This window comes from Pituophis catenifer, unplaced genomic scaffold (assembly GCF_029215685.1).
Source record: "Pituophis catenifer annectens isolate HBS135680 unplaced genomic scaffold, rPitCat1.0.hap2 SCAF_2, whole genome shotgun sequence".
Classification (NCBI taxonomy): domain Eukaryota; kingdom Metazoa; phylum Chordata; class Lepidosauria; order Squamata; family Colubridae; genus Pituophis; species Pituophis catenifer.
The window spans coordinates 5,943,089-5,965,390 of record NW_027256882.1 but is presented as its reverse complement, the minus strand read 5'-3'; the positions used below and the strand labels follow the sequence as shown (position 1 = coordinate 5,965,390).

The window sequence follows — 22,302 nt, the reverse complement described above, 5'->3', positions numbered from 1 at the left end:
AAGGTGGTTATCCTACAGAATCAAAAAAGAGAGAGAGAAAGGAATTATTCTCCAACTAGAAGACACCGAAGGCCATATCACAACTAAAGAAGAAGAAAAATTGGAAATAGCACGCGAATTCTATGCGTCTTTATATAAAGAAGAAGATATAACCAAAGAGAAAGTAAAACAATATTTATTGGAGCAGGAAATGCCACAGATTGGAGAGGAGGAAAAAGAGATGTTGAACAAAGAGATCACATTAACAGAGTTAAAGACTGCAATTGCCAAATTGAAAAAGAACAAATCTTCGCATTTTTGGCCTTTCTAGCATGGTACCAATTGTGAGTGTTGTACCCCACCCTGAGCGATACAGATACGGAGTGCATGTGCGAAAGAGAGGGAATTAAAACATGAAAGTTCTTGATCTCTGCGGCACGAATCTTCTTATGTCTCCATCTGGGTTGCCAGCAGAATCACACTCAACACTGCTGTCAGCCAAATGTGCCAGGATTGTAAGAACAGAATTAAGGCACAAAGTGATCTATCAACCAATCCTGCCATTTCCTGCCAACCAACCAACCAGAATAGAGCTGGAAGGGACCTCGGAGGTCTTCTAGTCCAACCCCTGCTCAAACTGGCAAGAGATTTTTAAAAATTGTAATGCTCTCTACATGGGGCTCCCCTTGAGGAGCACCCGGAGGCTCCAACTGGCGCAGAGTGCGGCCGCGCGGGTGGTAATGGGAGCGTCATGGCGCTCCCATGTGACACCTCTCCTGCGCGAGCTGCACTGGCTCCCGGTGGTCTTCCGTGTGCGCTTCAAGGTTTTGGTTACCACCTTTAAAGCGCTCCATGGCTTAGGACCTGGTTATTTACGGGACCGCCTACTACCACCAATAGCCTCCCACCGGCCAGTACGCTCTCATAGAGAGGGACTCCTCCGGGTGCCGTCAGCCAAACAATGTCGGCTGGCGACCCCTAGGGGGAGAGCCTTCTCTGTGGGGGCACCTACCGTCTGGAATGAGCTCCCCCCAGAGATACGGAGGATCCCGGATCTGCGCACCTTCCGCCGCGCTGTGAAGACTCTTTTATTCCATCAAGCAGGCTTGGCCTAATCTCCTCCCTCTTTTAATACATAAATTTTAAATCTGTTCTTAAATTATTGGGGTGTTTTAATTTGTCTGGGCCAAAAAATGATTTAATTCGATTTTAACTGGTTTTTTAAATTTTTGTATTTATGTATCTTATTGCTTGGCTGTTCATCGCCCTGAGTCCTTCAGGAGTAGGGCGGTATACAAATCAAATAAAACAAACAAACAAACAAACAAACAAAAAGGAGAAGTTGTTGTATCGAAGACCAACAGAGCTATAATATGTAGTCACTCGATCTGAGAAATTATGACATACTTATCTCCAAGTGGGAATTCTCGGCAGGGAAGCAGGACTGAGTCTCCGTCGGATGCAACCTCGACACTCTAGGACATGAAGGGTCCTCGTTCCTCCCCGCGAGTGGCCAGATGCCTCTTTGACTGCTGCTCTTTATGGAACCTCTTTGTCCACTGCAAGGACAGAGGCGATGTTGGTCCACTATGGAGCTTTTGGTGTCTCACCAGGTTCCTCTTCTGGCTGAAGGTCTTGCTGCACTCGGCGCAAGAGAAGGGCTTCTCCGCCGTGTGCCTCCTCTGATGCCGCAGGAGGTGCTGCTTGTCGTTAAAATTCTTCCCGCACTCGGGGCAGCCGTGGGGTTTCTCCCCTGCATGGATCCTCCGGTGGGAGGTGAGGTTGGAGCTGCGGTGGAAGCTCTTCCCGCACTCGGGACAGCGGAAGGGCCTCTCGCCCGTGTGGATCCCCTCATGGGAGGTCAGCTGCGAGCGGCGGATGAAGGTCTTGCCGCAGGTTGGACACTTATGGGGCTTGTCCTTGGAGTGGATCAGCTGGTGGAGGTTGAAGCCCAACTTGTCGCAGAAGCTCTTACTGCAGACTGGGCAGCGGAAGGGCTTCTCGCCCGTGTGCTTCCTCCGGTGGCAGGTTAGGTTGGTGCTTCGGTTGAAGTGCTTCCCGCACTCAGGGCAGTGGAAGGGCTTCTCCCCCGTGTGGATCCTCTGGTGCGAGGCAAGGTAGGCTAGCTGATGGAAGCTCTTCCCGCACTCCCGGCACTGGTGCGGTCGCTCGCCTGTGTGGATGCTCTGGTGGGATGCCAGGTGCGAGCTCTGACTGAAACTCTTCCCGCATTCCGGGCACTGGTGTTGCTTCTTCTCTGTCCGACCCGGCCGAGGGCTGTCCTGCTCTGCTCGGTGGGGGATGCTTTTCCCGCTATTTCCTTGCTGCACTGGTGCTTTTTGAGGAGGGTCCTCCAGGCCCAGCGGTTCCTTTGGCTTCTCGTTTGGCCTTCCCCTTGGCTCCTTGGCTCCTTCCCATCTTCTCCATGACTCCTTCATCCCAGGACAGCTGGGGATCACCAGGGACATCCCGCGCTTGCTGACATTGCTGTTGTTGCTGCTGCCTTCCCCTCCATCTCCTGCTGGCAGAGAGAAAATGAAAGTGAAACTAAAAGTAAAAGAGAAAGAAAGAGAAACCTGGTCAGAAGGCAAATCTAACAGATCTCAGATCGGCTGCTAAAGACGTGTTTCTCTGGCCCTGCTTCCACATTCCTCCCTCAATCTGCAGCACCCCTGTCTTTGACGTACGACCACAACTGAACCCAATCTTTCTGTTGCTAAGCAAGATAGCTGTTAAGTGAGTTTTGCTCCATTCTATGACCTTTCTTGCCGCAATTGTGAAGTGAATCACTTCAGTTGTTATGTTAGTAACACGGTTGTTAAGTGAATCAGACTTCCCCACGGACTTTGCTTGTCAGAAGGTTGCAAAAGGGCCCTGAGACACTGCAATCATCATAAATACATGCTGGTTGCCAAGCGTCCAAATTTTGATCATGTGACCACAGGGATGTCTGCAACAGTTGTGTGAACAATAGTCATAAGTCTCTTTTTTTCAGTGATGCTGAACAGTCACTAAATGAATGGTTGTAAGTCAAGGACTCTCTGTATCCATTAAACAAGAGGGGCTCAGTTTGGAAGTCGGAAGATATTTAATGTAACAGCTGGAACAGTAAAGTGGATAATGGGGCAGAAAAACACAGTTGTAGTTGATTGGTTGGAGAGTGCGGACTCCTGCATGAGGCAATCTACCTTATGATTGGTTGCTGGGTGCAAAGGGGGTGTTTCCCTTTTCCCCCGCCTTTTTCTTCTGTGTGCTCTGTTTGCTGTTCTAGGATTTACCTCATGATGTAGGGATGTGCTTGACTATCTTGTCTGCTGCAAATATAGGTGTTAAATATATTTATTTATATACAACTACAAATTCGCGTCAGCGTCTCTGACTTCATTTGGACCCCTGCGGCGCAATTCCCTGACAGGCAGTTTATGCTGTCAGCCCTTTTCTTGCCTCTGATGTGGATTCATTTCATTTCGTTCATTCGTTCATTCGTTCTGTATGCCAGCCATCTTATCTAGAGGCGAGTTTGAATCAAAACATTAAAACATGTCTTTTTCCCTGGAGAGCAGAGGTGGGCCATCCACAGCCAGAATCCACCCTCTGCCCCCCTCAGTCCCTATAAATGTTTTCACATTTGGGGGATGAGAATCGCGATCTTGCGGTGGCCCTTGTAGAAGTTTCCATGAAGGAAAATGCATTCTCCTATTTGGAAGAGCGGATCTCGGATGCAGCTGGATCCTGCTATAAGCAGACATTCCTCAGAGGCCACTGTTTCTCCTAGAAAGAGTCAGGGTGTCGTGTCTTCACCCTCAACCCTCAGCATAAGGAGACCCCCCAAGGAGGCCTGAAGGAGTTAACCTGGATCTGACATCTCTTGTGGAAGATTTCAAGGCCTTCTGGAACCCACAACCACAAAAGCACAGGGCACAAAACAGAGAAAGCCTCTTGGCAGAAGAGACATTTTGGGTCCCCCAGATGGAGGTTCCATTTCTAGCTGGAAGATTAGAGGCGCTAAAAAGACTTGCAATCCAGGTTCCCCCCACATTTTGGCACCCCCAAATAAAGAAGAGGCCTTACCCAAGGACGCCACGTTGCGCGAGTTCTCCAGCATGACTTCTCGGTGGAGGGCTTTCTGGCCAGCAGCCAAGAGGGCCCACTCCTCATTGGTGAAATACACAGCCACCTCCTCAAAGGACACGGGGCTCTGGAAGAGGGAGAAGCCACCATTGGGGGGTCTCTGATGAAGCTCCCACAACTTCTGAAGGCAACTTCTGTTACATCGGTTGATTGTTCTCACTGTCAGAAAATTTCTCCTTATTTCTAGATTGAATCACTCCTTGATCAGTTTCCATCCATTGTTCCTTGTCTGGCCTTCTGGTGCTTTGGCAAATAGCTTGACCCCCTTCCTCCTCTCTGGGGCAGCCCCTCAAATATTGGAAGATGCTATCCTGTCTCCCCTGGTCCTTCTCTTCACTAGACTAGCCGGGCCTGGTTCCTGCAACCATTCTTCGTATGTTTTAGTCTCCAGTCCCCGCATCATCCTGGTTGCTCTTCTCTGCACTCTTTCTAGAGTCTCACTGTCTTTTTTGTAGTGTGGGGACCAAAACTGGAAAAAAATCTTCCTCAGGGAAAAAAACGAAGTCCAGTTGCCTTTGGAAAAAGTACCTTTGAGACAGCAATGACTGGGATGGCCGAGAACCTCCAGAGACACATAGAAACAGCACCTGGAGTTGGAGGGGGGAGAGACAGTCACCTGTTTACACTCATGCTCACCTGTGTGGCTTGTGGAGGAAACCTGGGCATCAGCATTTCCCCTCTCCAGAAATGCTCCTTGATCCAGAATGGTGGTGGAGGTGGACAAGAAGCCCCCACCCCTGCCCTGTATTGTAGTGGTGAAAGCCAGGTGACATCACAACAGGGAGGGGCAGCCATTGGAGTTTGTGGGCAAGCCCCCACACGTCACCCCAAGACGCCTGGCTGGCATTTCCTTTCGTCACGGATCATCATGGGGCTCCCCCTGGGGTGCACCCGGAGGCTCCAGCTGGTCCAGAATGCGGCCGCGCGGGGGATTATGGGAGCGACGGGGTGCTCCCATGTGACAACTCTCCTGCGCAAGCTGCATTGGCTTCCGGTGGTCTTCCGGGTGCCTTCAAGGTGTTGGTGACCAGCTTTAAAGCGCTCCATGGCTTAGGGCTGGGGTATTTACGAGACCGCCTTCTGCCACCAATAGCCTCCCACCGGCCAGTACGCTCGCACAGAGAGGGCCTCCTTAGGGTGCCGTCGGCCAGACAGTGTCAGCTGGCGACCCCCAGGGGGAGAGCCTTCTCTGTGGCGGTGCCCGCCCTCTGGAACAACCTCCCCCCAGAGATACGTACAATACCAGACCTCCGGACTTTTCGTCGGGCCCTGAAAACTTATTTATTTCACCTAGCTGGGCTGGCTTGATCCCACAGTTTTGGTTAAATTTAATTGATTTTAATTGGCTTGTTTTAAATTGTGGCCAAAAATATTTAATTATTTTTAAACTGTTTTTAAATTTTGTATGTTCTGTTTTATTCTGGCTGTTCACCGCCCTGAGTCCTGCTGGAGAAGGGCGGTATAAAAATTAAAACAAATAAATCAAATAAATAAATAAATCAGAAGCAACATATTCCAGCTCTCCTTTAAAACTGATTTTAAGAGGCAGTATTTATGCGTTACCTATTGCTTAACTTCTTCAGTTACTTCAGTCGTTCAATACATCCAATTAATCAAGGCCGCCAGGAGCCACTGAGAGTGAGCTGGGCAGCCCTGTGCATCTTCTTAAATCAATCAATAAATTCCTATTTGGGGAGTCTGAAAAAGCAGGCCAGGAAAAAGCAGGGAGAAGTTGAAACCTGAGTCTGCCTCAAAGTCACCCAAGAGGGATATTTCTTTCCGGAAGCCTCACAGAGAAGGAAGAGGGGATACTCCAGGCCCCCCAAAACATGCCAGGAGGCTCCATGTGCCCTTTGCTCCCACCTGAGCCGAAGGGGCAGCTGCTGTTTCCGTCTCTCCTGGATGGGGAAACGTTCCAGGCGGTTCCAGGGATGTGGCTGCCTTCCCTGCAAGGGGGAGACGGGGAAGGCCTTGGAAAGGTGGGGCGAGATGAGCCCCTCAAGGGAGGCAGAGCCCCAGAGAAACACCCTGAGGGGGAGGAGGAAAGGGGGCATCCCACAGCTCATTCCATTTTTTTTTTTTTGCTTTAATTTATATGCCGCCCTTCTCCGGAGACTCAGGGCGGCTTACAATGCGTTAAGCAATAGCCTTCATTCTTTTGTATATTTATACAAAGTCAGCTTATTGCCCCCACAATCCGGGTCCTCATTTCACCTACCTTAGAAAGGATGGAAGGCTGAGTCAACCTTGACCCTTGGAGAGATTCGAACTTGCAGTAATTGCAGGCAGCAGATGTTAATAACAGTGCTTTAGTCCACTGTACCACAGGCTCTTCTCTGAGCAATTCATGCTCAGAAACCCTTGCTTACCTAGTGGGGGGTCCAGGAAAGGATCTTCCTGTTCGGTGCCCATTGAGAGAGGCCTCCAGCAGGGATGGGAGGGGTCCTTCTCTAAGGGGGAGGAATCCAGGAATGGCTCAGAGCCCTGAACGAAGAAAGAAAGAGAGAAAGAAAAAATGAAAAAAAGGAAAGGAAAAAAAAAAGAAGAAAAAGGAGGGAGGAGGAAGGAAGGAAGGAAGGAAGGAAGGAAAGAGGCTTTAGACAAGCAGTTCAAGGAAAGAAACTTGGGGGGAAGTCAAAGGTCACGGCTGGCCTCCCATCTCACCTGGGGGCAGCCTTTGCCCCTCTTTAACTGCACTTTAGGCCTAATCACAGGCTGCCATTTCTTCACCCAAATCAGGATACAAGCCAGGCACCGTCTCACCTGCTCCAGGTCCGGCCTCTGCACCTTGCTGCGTCCCTCCGGCTGCAGCCACCTGTGGAACCGGACGTGCAGGCGGCTGCACAGCTCCTGGGGCCCCGGGGCCCTTTTGTATCCAAGGTCCTGTAAACCATGATCCACGATGGGTGTGGGGATTATCTTGTCTCCTGGACTCTTTTTCCGGAGGCCCTTTTCCCAGCATCTCCCATCCTGGGGGGCCCTGTCTGCCCCTTCCTCACTGGGGCGCTGGGCCCCCATTCCAGAGCCGTGCAAGGGGCCCTTCCTCCGCCTGCCCAGCCAGCCGCTTGGCCCCACAGACCCTTCTTCCCACAAAGACCCCCGATCAGGTCCAACCTGGGAAGCGGGGTCTTGGGGAGGGGGATTGGAGACCCCTCCCCCGGGGGTCTTGCCTTCCTTGTTGGGTCACTATATGGGGGAGCCCAGCGGGGCCCCAAAGCCGAGCGCTGGCGGTCCCTTGGCCGGGGGTGCGGGTGGGGGAAAGCTTCCCCTCCGAGGGGCCGGAGAAGCGAAGGGGGCGGCTGAGCTGCTCCGGGACGGTCCCGCTTCTCCCTGCCGCGCCCCTCTCGGGGACCTCGCAGTCGCCCCGGCACTCCGCTCGGCTGGGAGGGCGGTGGGGGTGGGTGGGTGGGCGCGCGGCGACCCCCGCCTTGCCCGCGGCCTCTGCCTTCCGCGGGGGGCGGAACGGGGGGTCGCGAGTGGGTCGGGGGTCCTGCGGGATCCGGCTCGGCAGCGACAGTCCGGGCGGCGGAGGAGCCGGACGGGGCCGGGTGGAGGGTCTCGGGCGGAAGCCGGAGCTCTTGGCGACCCTCCCCGCCTCCCCCGCCGGCCGAGAGACCCCGCGCCCCCTCCTCTGCCGCCGCCGCCGCCAGCCCTGGCCGAGCAGGAAGCGCCCCGGCCGGCCCGGCTCGGCTCCTCCTCCGGGGTCCGCCCTGCGGTCATCCAGCCGGCGGGAGCGCCAGGGTCCCCGCCGGAGGGGCGGCGGAGGGAAGCGCTGAGAGAAGTTCGCTCTTTCGGACGGCCGAGGCTGCTCTCCGCCCTCCCGCTTAAGCCGCGCAGAGAACCCAAGCGGAGGAGCGGCATTTGGGGGAAAGGAGGACTGGGGAAATGGGGGGGGGGGGGAACCACAGGACGGCAGGATTCCCAGCATTTCAGGGGCTGCCCCAAAGAAAAAGGGCTCCCCCCCCCTTATTGTAAAAAGCACCTGAAGGCAGGCCAAGGAACAAGGAACAGAAACTAATCCAGGAGAGAAGCAGCCTGGAATTAAGGAGAAACTTCCCAACAGGGAGGACTGTTGACCAGCGGAACAGTTTGCCACCAGAAGTGGTGGGTGCTCCATCACTGGAGGCTTTTACCAAGAAACTGGACAGCCACCTGTCTGAAAGGGTATAGGCTTTCCTGCCTGAGCAGGGGGCTGGACTAGAAGACCTCCAAGGTCCCTTCCAGCTCCTGTTCTATTCTATTCTATTCTATTCTATTCTATTCTATTCTATTCTATTCTTCTATTCTGTTCTGTTCTGTTCTGTTCTGTTCTGTTCTATTCTATTCTATTCTGTTCTGTTCTGTTCTGTTCTGTTCTGTTCTATTCTATTCTATTCTATTCTATTCTATTCTATTCTATTATTCTATTCTATTCTATTCTATTCTGTTCTATTATTCTATTCTATTCTATTCTATTCTGTTCTATTATTCTATTCTATTCTATTCTGTTCTGTTCTATTCTATTCTATTCTATTCTATTCTATTCTATTATTCTATTCTATTCTATTCTATTCTATTCTATTCTTCTATTCTATTCTATTCTATTCTGTTCTATTATTCTATTCTATTCTATTCTATTCTATTCTATTCTATTCTATTCTTCTATTCTATTCTATTCTATTCTGTTCTATTATTCTATTCTATTCTATTCTATTCTATTCTATTCTATTCTTCTATTCTATTCTATTCTGTTCTATTATTCTATTCTATCCTATTCTATTCTGTTCTATTATTCTATTCTATTCTATTCTATTCTATTCTATTCTATTCTATTCTATTCTATTCTATTCTATTCTATTCTATTGTCTTCAGGCCTTTAATTGTCTTAGTTGCTCTTCTGTGCCCTTTTTCCAGAGCCTCAACATCTTTTTCAGTTAAATGGATCGTAAAACAGGGCAAAACCCACTTAACAAATGTCCCACTTACCAACAGAAATTTTGGGCTCAACGGTGGTCATAAGTCAAGGATGACCTGTATATGGCAGTTATAGAGTGATGTGTGAGTGAGAGAGAGAGAAAGAGAGAGAGAGAGAGAGAGTTTTAAGCATTTGATAGATAAATCAGCACTGCAGCGGGTGCTACAAAGGCAGTGCTTCTCCCCCCCCTTTTCTCCAATGGGGCTCCCGTCATGGTCAGGAAGGCTCCGAAGGAGGTGGCAACGGAGGGGGGTGGGGGTTTGTGAGGGGAGCAGGAGGCTTTCCAGCAGCTGCAGCGGGTGCTACAAACTCCGCTTTCCAACCCCAAAATTCCGGACTAATGTTGGGGCGACCTTTGAGCGCCCCAACAAAATCCTCAATGGGAGGCAAGTAACCCAGGCTCACTGGGGGTGGGTGGGTCACCCAATGAACCTCAGCCGGAGAGACCCGGTGTGGCCTCGGCTGCCACCCCCCTTCCTTGGCAGGGCCAGGCGGGAGAGCTCGGCCTTTAGTCGGGGCGCCGGGTGAGCCCCGCTTTGCAGGACTACACAGAATCTGATTGTCCCAGACTGGGTGGGGGGTAGAGGAGACCTTGTCTCAGGGTCAGCTGAGGAAGATGGGATCTGTAGTCCTGGGGCTGAGGAAGATGGGATCTGTAGTCCTGGGTCAGGCATTCACAAGGCAATGGATTCCGACAGAAGAGAGTGTCTGTAGATTGGGTTGGACGCCCTTCCGAGCTTCGTTCTTTTCTTGGCAGACCTTCCATGACCCAACTAGGTAACACCATCAGTGCTAGGAAGGAGGGAGGTTCGGCTTTGTGCTTTATACCCAGTAACTGCCCCAGCCAAGATTGGTGGGAGGGGACGTCCCCCCCCCTTTATTTCTTTCAAAGCCTCAAATGACTGACATTTGGGGTGGGTTCAGAGGGGCACAAGCAGAAGCCTCTTCCCCCTCCCCCCCCACCCCATAAAGGGAATCCCATAAACTGGCAGCACGCCCCCCCCACTTCCCACAGGCTCCTCCCCACCACAGTTGGGGCTCCTCCCACTCTCGCCTTTCCCCCTTCCTGGAAGCCCGCGCTCAGTCCTGGCGGCGCTTTGGCTTCGGCCCCGAAGGGCGCCTGCGCGAGACACTTTCTCTCCGCTCTAGGCGGCGCCGCTCGCTGCCTTTAACCCTTGCGCGGCTGCAGCAGCGGCGGCGGGCGGCGAGGATGCGGGCGGCGGGCGAGGCTGCGGAGGGGCGGCGGCGGCGGTTCCGCGGCTGGTCGGGCGAGGAGGCGCGGGGCCCCCGGGAGCTGTGCAGCCGCCTCCACCGCCTGTGCCGGGCTTGGCTGGAGCCGGAGAGGCGGAGCAAGGCGCAGATGCTGGACCTGGTGCTGCTGGAGCAGCTGCTGGCCCGGCTGCCCGCCCGGGTGGCCCGCTGGGTGCGCGAGTGCCGGGCCGAGAGCAGCGCCCAAGCCGTCGCCCTGGCCGAGGGATTCCTGTTCAGCCGCGCCCAGGAGCGCCGGGAGCGCCGGAGGGGACAGGTGAGCCCCGGAGGGAGGGAGGGAGGGAGGGAGGGAGGGAGGGGGGCTCCGCGTGGGAAGAAGCCCCCTCCCCTGTCTCACGACCCCCCCCCCCTTCCTTCCTTCCTTCCTTCCTTGCCGAGAGCGGAGAGCGGAGCCCGGCGGAGGCGCAGGAAGAGCCGCAGGTGAGCGATGGGGAATTGGGGAGGGGGGTCCCCTCTAAAGGCGCCCCCCCCATCTCGGTCGAAGAAGCGGCTCCCCACCCCTCCCCCTTTCCCATTGCAACCTCCCAATCCCACTGACCGCGATCACGGGGGTCTTCAGAGTTGGGACGGGAAAGCCTTAATCCGGTCGGGGTCGGATTATGCTAGTGCAAAAATGGGAGGGGTCTCCTTCCTCCCTCCAGCTGCAGGTGGTTCCCCCCCCCCGCCTGCCTTAACCCTTGCCCCTCTTTCAGGTGGAGGGGACTTTGGAGGGGCCATCCATCGAAGCCACTCGGAGGAGCAGGGGGGGGGCCTCCGCTCCGTCTCCGAAGCCGTTCCCAGGGAGGACCCCCGAAACTCCAGAGGTCTGGCCAAGTAAGGAAAGGGACCCCCCTGTTCTCAATTTCGGCTTTCTGAAACTCTCCTTAATGTTGGTTGTGGGCAGTGGTGAAATCCACATTTTTTTTACTACCGGTTCTGTGGGCGTGGCTTGGTGGGCGTGGTGTGGCTTGGTGGGCGTGGCAGGGGAAGGATATTGCAAAATCTCCATTCCCACCCCACTCCTGGAGGAAGGATATTGCAAAATCTCCATTCCACTCTGGGGCCAGCCAGAGGTGGTATTTTCCGGTTCTCTGAACTGCTCAAAGTTTCCGCTACCGGTTCTCCAGAACCTGCTGGATTTCACCCCTCCATTGCTGGAGGCTTTCACAAAGAGACTGGGCAGCCAATTGTCTGGAATGGTAGATAAGGTCACCTGCTTGAGTAGAGGGTTGGACTAGAAGACCTCCAAGGTCCCTTCTGTTATTCCGTTATTGGCCTCCCCTGCAAGCGTGGCCATTGCTGCTTCCCAGAATTTAGTAAGTGTGTCTCTCTTTCTTTCTTTCTTTCTTTCTTTCTTTCTTTCTTTCTTTCTTTCTTTCTTTCTTTCTTTCATTTTCTTTCAAAAAAAAGGCTACTTTTTGGTTGTCTTTGTTGCAGGTACAGGTGACTGGATGGCCTTGAGGGTCCCCCTGCAAACGTCTCTGCTTTACGGTGGAGCAGAAATGATGGCTGAGCTTCGAACTCAGGTAGGAGAAAGATCCCCCCTCCCTGCCCCCACAATAAAATAATCCTGCAAAATGGGGTGGTTTCAAGATCTTACTGTGTGCTGGAGGCTGAATTCTGGTCCTGGAGTCTGTCCCCCTGCAGCTCCTCTGGAATAACCTTCACTTTAGGAAGGTCATGTGCAGATCTGAACATTGGGAAAACAAAACAGCCACTTCACAAACGAATGGCACAACATAGGAGAAGAAGCCCATCAGGACTAGATTCAGCACTTCCATCTGCATTTAAAAGACAACGGCCGCTCTTTTGAAGACAGCAAAGTCCACATTTTGGATAGAGAGGACCGCTGGTTTGAAAGAGGGGTCAAAGAAGCCATGATGTCAGAATTGAACAGCCCTCTCTCAACAGAGGGGGAGGGATATGACATCATTATTTCCTGTCTACAACACAGTCCTTCCAGCAGTCCCAAGAAGGCTCCACGCCCATTTGAACCACTCAGGTGACCCTGAGGACACAGATAAACCTCCAGGTGGCCTCAATGACTCTCTGGTTATGGGAGCAGCATGGCGCTCCCATGTGGCTCCCCTCCTGCGCGAGCTGCACTGGCTCCCGGTGGTCTTCCGGGTGCGCTTCAAGATCTTGGTTACCACCTTTAGAGCGCTTCATGGCTTAGGACCGGGGTACTTACGAGACCGCCTTCTGCCACCAATAGCTTCTCACCGCCCAGTACGCTCCCATAGAGAGGGGCTTCTCAGGGTGCTGTCAGCCAAACAGTGTCGACTGGCGGCCCCCAGGGGGAGAGCCTTTTCTGTGGGGGCACCCACCATCTGGAACGAGCTCCCCCTAGAGATACAGAGGATCCCAGATCTGCGCACTTTCCACCGTGCCCTCAAAACATTCCTGTTTCAGCAGGCCGGCCTGGCCTAACTTTCCCTTTATATTGCTTTTAATTTTGTTTTAAACTGGGATGTCTTGAATTATCTGGGACCAGAGTGTTTAGTATATTTTAATTGGTTTTTTTAACGTTTGTATTACATGTATTTTTATCGTTCGCTGTTCACCGCCCTGAGTCCCTCGGGAGTAGGGCGGTATATAAATTAAATAAATAAATAAATAAATAAATAAATAAATAAATAAATAAATAAATAAATAAATAAATAAATAAATCTAAAAGGATGCAAATGACCAGCAGTCTGCAAGGAGTATAAATCCTTCCATCCTCCACCTTTTGGTCAGAACTGAAGAAGCTTCTTGAATGAGAAGCGAAACATCTTCAAAGAAAAAGCAGAAAGCCCAGTGGCCTCTTGAAAAAGCACCTTTGGGACTATGACTGACTGGTTTATTTGAGTCAGTTACAGCCACCTGGAAGGTCTTCTAGCAGAAGATCAGCCCCAGAAATAACCTGCAATGAATACAGTAACAGCGACAGTAACAGAGTTGGAAGGGACTTTGGAGGTCATCTAGTCCAACCCCCTGCTCACGCAGAAGACCTGTAGTAGGGATTTGAACCGCCGAACTGCCGACCTTTCTGATCGATAAGCTCAGTGTCTTAGCCACTGAGCCACCTAGTCAGGTACCCCTCAGGCCTTTGTCCATAAGACAAGCAGCTTTCCTTGAATCTGAGGAAAAGCAGGACTTGGCCTGGATCTTGTTTGCATATCGTCAACATCCCACCTTTGATGTCTTAGGCCCAGAACTCTTCAATACCTTCATCAATGACTTAGAGAAGGGAATAGATGGAGAACTCATCAAATTTGCAGATGACACCAAGCTAGCAGGAATAGCTAGTAGCCAAGAAGAGGGAGTCAATCTATTCTCCAAAGCACCTGAAGGCAAGACAAGGTGTTGAGGGTAAAACTTCCCTCTGCAAAGTGGTGCAACGGACCAGACAGCGAATAGATACGTTGCTTAGCAAAACACACAGATACTCACAGACTCTGAACGTTGATAGAAAAATAAACAGTCTTTACTTGTAGTAAGAAAAAACAAACTTGGCTTCTCAAAACAAAGATAACACCACTTCAAATAATCACAGTTCAACACAAAAACATAGTTTGCTTACAATTCCAGTTCTCTTCAGTAACACAGACACAGTTCCTTTCAGCAGTTCAACCTTCTAATAGCAGGAGCAGAAGTGAATGAACTTCCTGCCTTCTTTTATGTCTGCTTAGCACAGCCAATTAGTCATCTTTGTAGCAGTTAAAGTTACAGAACATAGTTTTCTATATATTATCTACCCAACCATAGGATAAGCATCCAACACAAGGGACAATGGGTGGGAAATAACTAAGGAGAGAAGCAACCTAGAAGGAAGGAGAAATTTCCTGACGTAGCAATCAACCAGTGGAACTCCTTGCCTCCAGAAGCTATGGTTGCCCCATCACGGGAGGTTTTCAAGAAGAGATTGGACAGCCATTTGTCTGAAGTGGTATAGGTTCTTCTGCTTGAGCAGGCGGTTGGACTAGAAGGCCTCCAAGGTCCCTTCCAACTTTATTCTGATTGATTGATAGATAGATAACTTGCGTGCTTTTCTTGTATGTGACTAGAGAAGACCTTCCTTCCTTGGCAGGCACCTGTTTCCCTCAAGGAAGTGGCCGTGGGCTTCACAGAGGAGGAGTGGGCCTTGCTGGATTCGAGCCAAAGGGCCCTCCACCAGGAAGTCATGCTGGAGAATTTGAGGACCCTGGCCTCTCTAGGTAAGGGCCGCCCTGGGCTGGGAGTTTTCCACAATCCAGGAACAACATCCTCGTTTGCAGCCGCTTCTGCTGCTGCTGCTGCTATCTTCTGGTTCATGTGAGTTTTGCCCCATTTTACGTCCTTTCTTGCCTCCGTCGTTAAGTGAGTCACTGCAGTTGATAAATTAGTAATCCGGTTAAGTGAATCTGACTTCCCCCATGACTTTGCTTCTCAAAAGGTCGCAAAATACACATGACCTCGGGACACAGCAACGGTCGTAAGTATGAACCAGTTGCCATGCATCTGAATTTCGATCACGTGACCATAGGGATGCTATGAAAGTTGTAATTGTGAAAAAGGTGTCAGCGTTCCAGAAAAAAACCCAACTCCAAGTAAAAACCCTGAAGCAAGCATTTTTCAAAGTTCTATTTACTTATTTATCATAAGTTACAGTTTTCAGTGCAGTCACGAAACGGACTGTTGTAACCGTGATACTTATGAGGCGGTTCTGAAGTTCCAACTGCTGGGGGGGGGTCCCTGCAGTCAAGTGACCACTATTTTTGGGTGCTTGAGTTTCCCTGGTAGGTAAAGAAGAAAGAGGGTCCAGTCATTGGGGGGTGGGGGGGGGCATGGATTTTGGCTGATGTCTGGGTCAGTGTCTACTTTCTGACTTTTTGTTTCAGCGGGTGAAGGGAAAGAGAATCTGGCTTGGCAGGATCCGGGGACGACGCCATTAGGAAAAAGTATGCATCCCATAAAAGAAGAAAAATTTCACAATCAACGGAAACCAGAAAGATTTGAAAAAAACGAGTCAAATGATCGAGGGGAGGAATCATCCCCTTCTTCCCCTCCGGAACTCGGTGGCTTCCTGAGCCAAGACGATCAAGAGGAAAAATGTCGGGGATATGGGGAGATACGGACGGACAAATCTGGTTTTAGTCAGGACAGCAAAACTCACCCTGAGGACTGCAGAGAGCCCGGAACTAATTTCAGCCAGATCTTCCCACTTTCCCTGCCCCCGAGGGTTCCCCCGGGAGAAAAACGCTACAAATGCCTGGAGTGCGGGAAGAGCTTCAGCATCAGCAGTTACCTGCTTTCCCACAGGAGGATCCACACCGGGGAGAAGCCCTATAAGTGCAGGGAGTGCGGGAAGAGCTTCCGGGTCAGCGCCACGCTTACCCGTCACCAGGTCATCCACACGCAAGAAAAGCCGTACAAATGCCCCGAGTGTGGGAAGAACTTCAGCGATGCCAGCACTCTGACCTCGCACAAGAGGATCCACACGGGGGAGAGACCCTACAAGTGCCCTGAGTGCGAGAGGAGCTTCAGCCAGAGCAGCCACCTCACTGCGCATAAGCGGATCCACACAGGGGAGAAGCCCTATCACTGCCAGGAGTGTGGAAAGACCTTCCGATGGAGCTCTCAGCTATCTTCTCACATGACTCTCCACACAGGGAAGAAGCCCTACAAGTGCCTGCACTGCGGGAAGAACTTCAGCAAGAGCAGCGACCTCACGCGACACCAGCGGATCCACACCGGGGAGAAGCCCTACAAATGCCTGGTCTGTGGGAGGAGCTTCAGCCAGAGCGGCCACTTCACTTCCCATAAACGGACCCACACCTTGGGAGCCACATAAGACACACCGAAGTGAAGGGCGCCTCGGTGGTCGCCACACTTCCAGAGATGCATAAATTGGTCCACTGAGTGAAGAAGCTATAAGACACGGAAAGATTTGGGATAATAATTCTATTTTATAGAAAAGATTCTATCTAGAAGTGAATGAAAAATCTCAACCTGAAGAAGGGCAATGCCCAGAAATGTGGGAATGCGAGGATCGTTTTAGCAATAGTAGTCTCCCTAATATATATAAAACTATCCAGAGGACTTCCGGTTTGCTAGCCTTCGGCGACGACGGTGCCTTTTTAAGGACCGCCAGCCCCGCCGCCTGTAGAGCCGCTTCGCGATTGAGAAGCGGCTCGAAAACTTCAAAATCCTGAGGATTGTTGGAGGAGAGATAGCAGGGCACAGGTCGAGCCCCTGTAACCCCCCCAGGGAACTGTTTCTGGGGAGGAAACAGGCGCGGCTCCCTCCCAACCTGCTGAGACTCCGGGCGGCGTGGGACGATTCTGCCTTTGCAGAACAAGCCGGCTGCAGTAAACATTTAAAGCGAAAGAAACCAACCTTAACAAACAGCGGATATACACTTGAACTCTGAAACTTGGAATCGCAAGTATTAGCGCTTTGTTGACTTTTCAATTTAAGAAAAAATGCGAATGAGTGAAAGTGACTTGAAAAAATATGGCGTTCAGCATTAGAGTTAACGAGCCAGCGAGTGTGGATTGGTGAAGTCATCTTGCTTTGTTACAAAGTTACCAAGTTGCTACAAAGTTGCTTCGCTTGTAACAAGAGAAACAAGAGAAAAATTCCTCTTTTTTAATATTTGACTTTGCTTTACTCCAGTTCCTATTTGATTAAATCTGGGGGACTTTTTTAGAAGTCTCTGTGGAGGTGGGAAAGGAAAAGGGACTTCCCTCTTCAGAAAAACTAGTTTACGTGGCAGGATGGCCTCAAAGAAGCAGGAAGGGAAGGCAGCGGGGGGGGATCCCCCACACACAAACATGAAACGCAGCTTCCCCCTGCTCAACAGTTACAGACTCAGAAAAAAGATTTTGATATTGAACATTTAAAAGAATTTATTTCTAAAGCTTTGGATGATAAATTTCAAAAATCCCAACAGGAAATAGATGATAAACTTCAAAAGTCTCAACAGGAAATTATGCAGGAAATTAATGAAATTAAAGATATGGTGAAAGAATCATAGCAAGGTGGCTAAAAAAATATCAGATGTGGCGTCTGGCCTTGCAGAATTTATTATCAAAGTTGATTCTAAAGTGGAAGAATTTAAATCAGAAGTCAATGTTAAGATGAAGGACAATGACTATAAAATTTCTGATGTTGATGATAAAATGCAGAGAGTTGAAAATGAAATTGTTATGATGCAATTCAGGGCAATGGAATTTGCCATAAGGCTTCGAGGAATCAGAGAAGATGACAGACAGGATTTGAGACAGACCTGTGCTGAGGCTCTGGCAGTGATTTTAAAAATTAATCCTGATGTGGTTTTTTACAAAATAGATAAAATTTACAGAGTGAATTCTTGGGTGGCCAGACAAAGACAATTGCCTAGAGATGTGGTCATATATTTTACGGACAGAGCAATAAGAAATGATATCCTGCAAAAATCTTTTCATACTTCTGTGCAAGTGGGGGGCTCACAAATTGGAATTTACAAAGAACTACCACCTAAAATGTTGAAAGCCAGAAAAGATTTTGGCTTTCTTGTTAAAGAATTGCAAAATCAACAGATACCATTTCGGTGGGATGCCCCAACTGGCATAATTTTGAAATACAAGGGAGAAAGACATCGTTTGAACACTGTGGAGAAGGCGGAGCATTTTTACACTACTATTTTTAAAGAAAGAACACCATCTCCACGTACATCTACAGTTCTGGAGATTAAGGAGAGTGATAAGAAGCAACTTCAACAAGAATTGCAAGAACAGTCTAAGCAGGAGCCAGAGGAAATGCAGGGTGCTGAAGGAGGTTTTCTGGATGAGCCTTTGTTGGAATCTTCTCCAATCTTGGACCTGGTTCGGATGGTTGAAGTTAAGGATCAGCGTATAACCCGAGCAAAATCTAAGCAACTTAAAGAAAAGCAACAACAGGAAAGACAAGATAAAAAGGGAGCTAAGAGTACTACACAAGAGACTGGAGCCATGGGGGGAGCAAGACCGAAGATTTCGGAAGACATTCGGTTATTCTGCTCTTTGCTCCAGAAAGATAAAGATGACGATTAAGTGTTTATCTTGGAATGTGAATGGGTTGACACATTCACAGAATGTGAAGCACAGAAAAGGAAGAAATTATTTGCATATTTGAGACAATTTAATAATGATATAATTTGTTTACAAGAAATGCATATCACAACTCAAGATCAAAAATATTTGATAAATTCTAAATTAGGAACACATTTTATATCTTCAACTTCGCAAAAAAAGAATGGTGTGGTTATTTATGTAAATAAAAAATTAACAGCTAAAGTTATAGAAGCAGATGAAGATGGTAGATTTATAGCAATTGAATTGCTTACAGGAAACGGCCAAATTCTTCTGATTGGAATTTATGCTCCCAATCAACAACAGGATCATTTCTATAAAATGTTACATACTAAAATACTGCAATGGGACTATAGATCTATTTTAATTATGGGAGACTGGAATGGAGTAATTGATTCTAAACTAGATAAAAAGAGTTTGGCGAAGTCTAGGATCAGATTACCACAGACTTTTTTTGATATGAAAGAAGATTTGGAACTAAAAGATATTTGGAGAATACATAATCCGAAAGAATTGGACTATACTTTTTTTTCCGACAGACACAGATCCTTCTCTAGGATTGACTTTATTTTGTTGTCAGATGATTTACTTGTCAAGACAAAAAGAACAAAGATTTTTCCAAGAATCCTGACCGACCATAGCCCAGTATGGATAGAAATTGAGATAGGCAAGACTGAGAGACGCTCTTGGAGATTAAATGAGAACTTGTTCAGATATGAAAAAAATATAATAGAATTTAAAAAGCATTTGAAAGAATTTTTCGAAATAAATTTGAATAAAGGTACCCCAATTGAAATTGTGTGGGATGCAAGCAAAGCTTATATGAGAGGGGTGCTTATTTATATGAATTCTAAACACAGACTGATTCGACAAAAGAAAAGATCTGAATTGGAAGCAGAAATAAAGAATAAAGAACAGTTACTTATTAAAAACCCAACAGATGAAAGAATACGTAGTGTTATAAAACTTTTGAAAGACCAATTTCAAATGCTTATGGCGGAACAAGTTGCAACAAACTTACAGTATGCGAAGCATAATACATTTTGTAATGCCAATAAACCGGGCAGATGGTTGGCCTACACATTGAGGAAAAAACAGAGTATACGGACTATTGATAGTATTGATATTGGAGGGAAAGAAATTTTTCAACAAAAATTAATTAAAGAAGCTTTTGTGGACTATTACACTAAACTATATGCTAAAGAGGATGTGCAGAATGGACTTATAGAAAAATACTTAGATAATAAAAGAGTTACAAAAATTACTGACCAACAAAAGGAAAGAATGAATCATCCTATAACAGAGGAGGAGATAATAGTAGCAATTAAACAATTAAAAACAGCCAAAGCTCCTGGAACGGATGGTTTGACTGCAGTGTATTATAAAACTTTGCAAGCAGAAATGGTGGAACAACTCAGAGATCTATTTTGTAATATTCAACAAGGGGGTAAAATACCCCCATCATGGACAACAGCGTATATTTCTTTGATACCAAAAGAGCAAGCAGGTCCTAAAAAACCGGGGAATTATAGACCAATATCTCTTCTGAATACTGATTATAAAATTTATGCAAAAGTACTAGCCAACAGGTTGATGCCAGTAATCCAAAAGGTGACTCATGATGATCAAGCGGGATTTATCGAGGGTAGATACATGAAGGACAATGTAAGGCAAGTAATAGATTTATTGGAATATCTTGAGAAGAATAAACAGATCCCTGCAGTGCTGGTTTTCTTGGATGCAGAGAAGGCCTTTGATAGAGTGGATTGGAATTTTCTACTAAAGACTTTAAAAAAGATGGACTTTGGGGATCAATTTATACAGGCGGTTTCAGCAATTTATCAAGAGCAAAAGGCACAGATTATTATTTATTTATTTATTTATTTATTTATTTATTTATTTATTTATTTATTTAATTGAATTTCTATACTGCCCTACTCCCGAAGGACTCAGGGCAGTGCACAGCCATGAAATAAAACACATAGATATACAAAATTTAAAATCGAATGAAATGAATTAAATAAATTTGGCTGAATTAATACCCATAATTTAAAATACCCATATTTTAAAATACATTAAAAATTTAAAATTTACACTTAGAAGGGAGAAGATTTAGGCGAGGCCAGCTTGATGAAATAAAAGCGTCTTCAGCTCGCGGCGGAAGGTGCGCAGATCCGGAATCCTCCGTATCTCTGGGGGGAGCTCATTCCAGATCGTCGGTGCCCCCACAGAGAAGGCTCTCCCCCTAGGGACCGACAGCCGACATTGTTTGGCCGACGGCACCTGGAGGAGCCCCTCTCTGTGGGAGCGTACTGGTCGGTGGGAGGCTGTTGATGGTAGTAGGCGGTCCCGTAAATAACCAGGTCCTAAGCCATGGAGCGCTTTAAAGGTGGTAACCAGAACCTTGAAGCGCACCCGGAAGACCACCGGGAGCCAGTGCAGCTCGCGCAGGAGAGGTGTTACATGGGAACGCCATGTCGCTCCCATAACCACCCGCGCGGCCGCACTCTGTGCCAGTTGGAGCCTCCGGGTGCACCTCAAGGGGAGCCCCATGTAGAGAGCATTACAATAGTCCAGACGAGAGGTGACGAGGGCATGAGTGACTGTGCGTAACGAGTCCCGATCTAGAAAGGGACGCAACTGGCGAATCAGGCGAACCTGATGAAAAATCCCCCCGTTCCTTATTAATGGAAGTTTGACAACAGTTTAAAATTGAAAAAGGAACTAGACAGGGATGTCCGCTGTCCCCACTTCTATTTATTTTAACACTAGAAGTCTTGTTAAATACAATACGGGACTCTAATATCTTGAAAGGTATAATGATAAGGCAAGAGGATTACAGAATAAAGGCATTTGCAGATGATCTGGTTGTTACCCTATCACAGCCAATGGAATCAATAATCCTGATGAAGGACATTATACAAGACTATGGTAAAGTTTCAGGTTTTAGATTGAACCAGAAAAAAACTAAGATGATAGTTAAAAATATGACACAAGATCGTAAACACGAGCTTGAAAGGAGGGCAGGTTTTGAGATTGTACCAAAGGTAAAATATCTAGGAGTTCAGGTTGCAGAATCAAACACGAAATTGTTTCAAAATAATTATGAGGTGTTGTGGCGAGAGTTGCAGAAAGATATGGAGACTTGGAAAAAACTGCAGTTGTCTCTACTTGGAAGAATAGCAGCAGTTAAGATGAACATTTTGCCAAGATTTCTTTTTTTGTTTCAAATGATTCCGGTGCTTAAAAGTGACAAACAACTGAAAGTGTGGCAAACTGGAGTGAATAAGTTTGTCTGGAACGAGAAAAAACCGAGAGTGAAATTGAAAATTATGCAAGATGTTCCAGAAAGGGGAGGTCTTAAACTTCCAAACCTACAGTTATATTATGATGCAGCAGCTTTGACTCTAACAAGTGATTGGTTTGGAAGGAAAAAGACTGGACTATTGAATATAGAAAGTTTTGATCTTGAATTTGGATGGCATGCTTACTTATTTTATGATAACAAAGTGGATAAAGTATTTAAAAGCCATATACTCTTTGATGAGAGTTTGGAAGAAGCACCGACTCAAAAGGGATTATAAAATACCGCTATGGCTGGATCTTGGTCATACTTTGTGGAATACAAATATAATGTCACTCGGGGGGTTTTTATACAAAGAGGTTCTTTTTACAGATGCGGGCAGATGGCAGCTGAAGACATTGCAGACACTGTTGGACGAAGGGATTAATCTAACATGGTTACAATATAATCAATTACAATTGAGATGGAAAGAGGACCAAAAAACTGGTATTATGTTGCATGAGGAAGAATTGGTTAGACATATAAAAGAGAAAGGTCCAATGCATATTAAAAGTCTTTATAATGTTTTGTTAGAAAGGGATTCAGAAACTGAATTAGTTAAAGATTGTATG

The 22,302-nt window shown here is 48.0% G+C and overlaps 2 protein-coding genes across 2 annotated transcripts in view; one reads left to right on the top strand and one right to left on the bottom strand.

Moving 5' to 3' along the window:
• Window positions 1–1,454: 1,454 nt before the first annotated feature.
• On the bottom strand, window positions 1,455–7,128 carry LOC139311703 (zinc finger protein 2-like). Its single transcript, XM_070936188.1, has 5 exons — window positions 6,874–7,128; window positions 6,480–6,594; window positions 5,974–6,056; window positions 4,051–4,177; window positions 1,455–2,500 (listed from the first exon to the last, which is right to left on the bottom strand). Exons 1-5 carry the CDS (start codon window positions 7,126–7,128, stop codon window positions 1,455–1,457), a joined length of 1,626 nt encoding a protein of 541 aa, XP_070792289.1.
• An 8,786-nt stretch (window positions 7,129–15,914) lies between these two features.
• Window positions 15,915–22,302, top strand: part of LOC139311685 (zinc finger protein 91-like) — a 29,472-nt gene continuing 23,084 nt past the window's right edge. Inside the window, exon 1 of the mRNA XM_070936159.1 lies at window positions 15,915–16,052. Within this exon, the coding sequence (XP_070792260.1) occupies window positions 15,930–16,052 (123 nt within the window). The 5' untranslated portion in view covers window positions 15,915–15,929. The remainder of the gene's footprint in view (window positions 16,053–22,302) is intronic.

What these genes read in the sequence shown, in the direction of transcription:
- LOC139311703 (XM_070936188.1), bottom strand. Translation starts at nt 7,128, where the DNA reads ATGGGGGCCCAGCGCCCCAGTGAGGAAGGGGCAGACAGGGCCCCCCAG. An exon ending in TTTCCTGGACCCCCCACTAG is followed by an intron (nt 6,057 to 6,479) that starts GTAAGCAAGGGT and finishes TCCCCCTTGCAG; the next exon opens with GGAAGGCAGCCACATCCCTG. An exon ending in GCGCAACGTGGCGTCCTTGG is followed by an intron (nt 2,501 to 4,050) that starts GTAAGGCCTCTT and finishes TCTCTCTGCCAG; the next exon opens with CAGGAGATGGAGGGGAAGGC.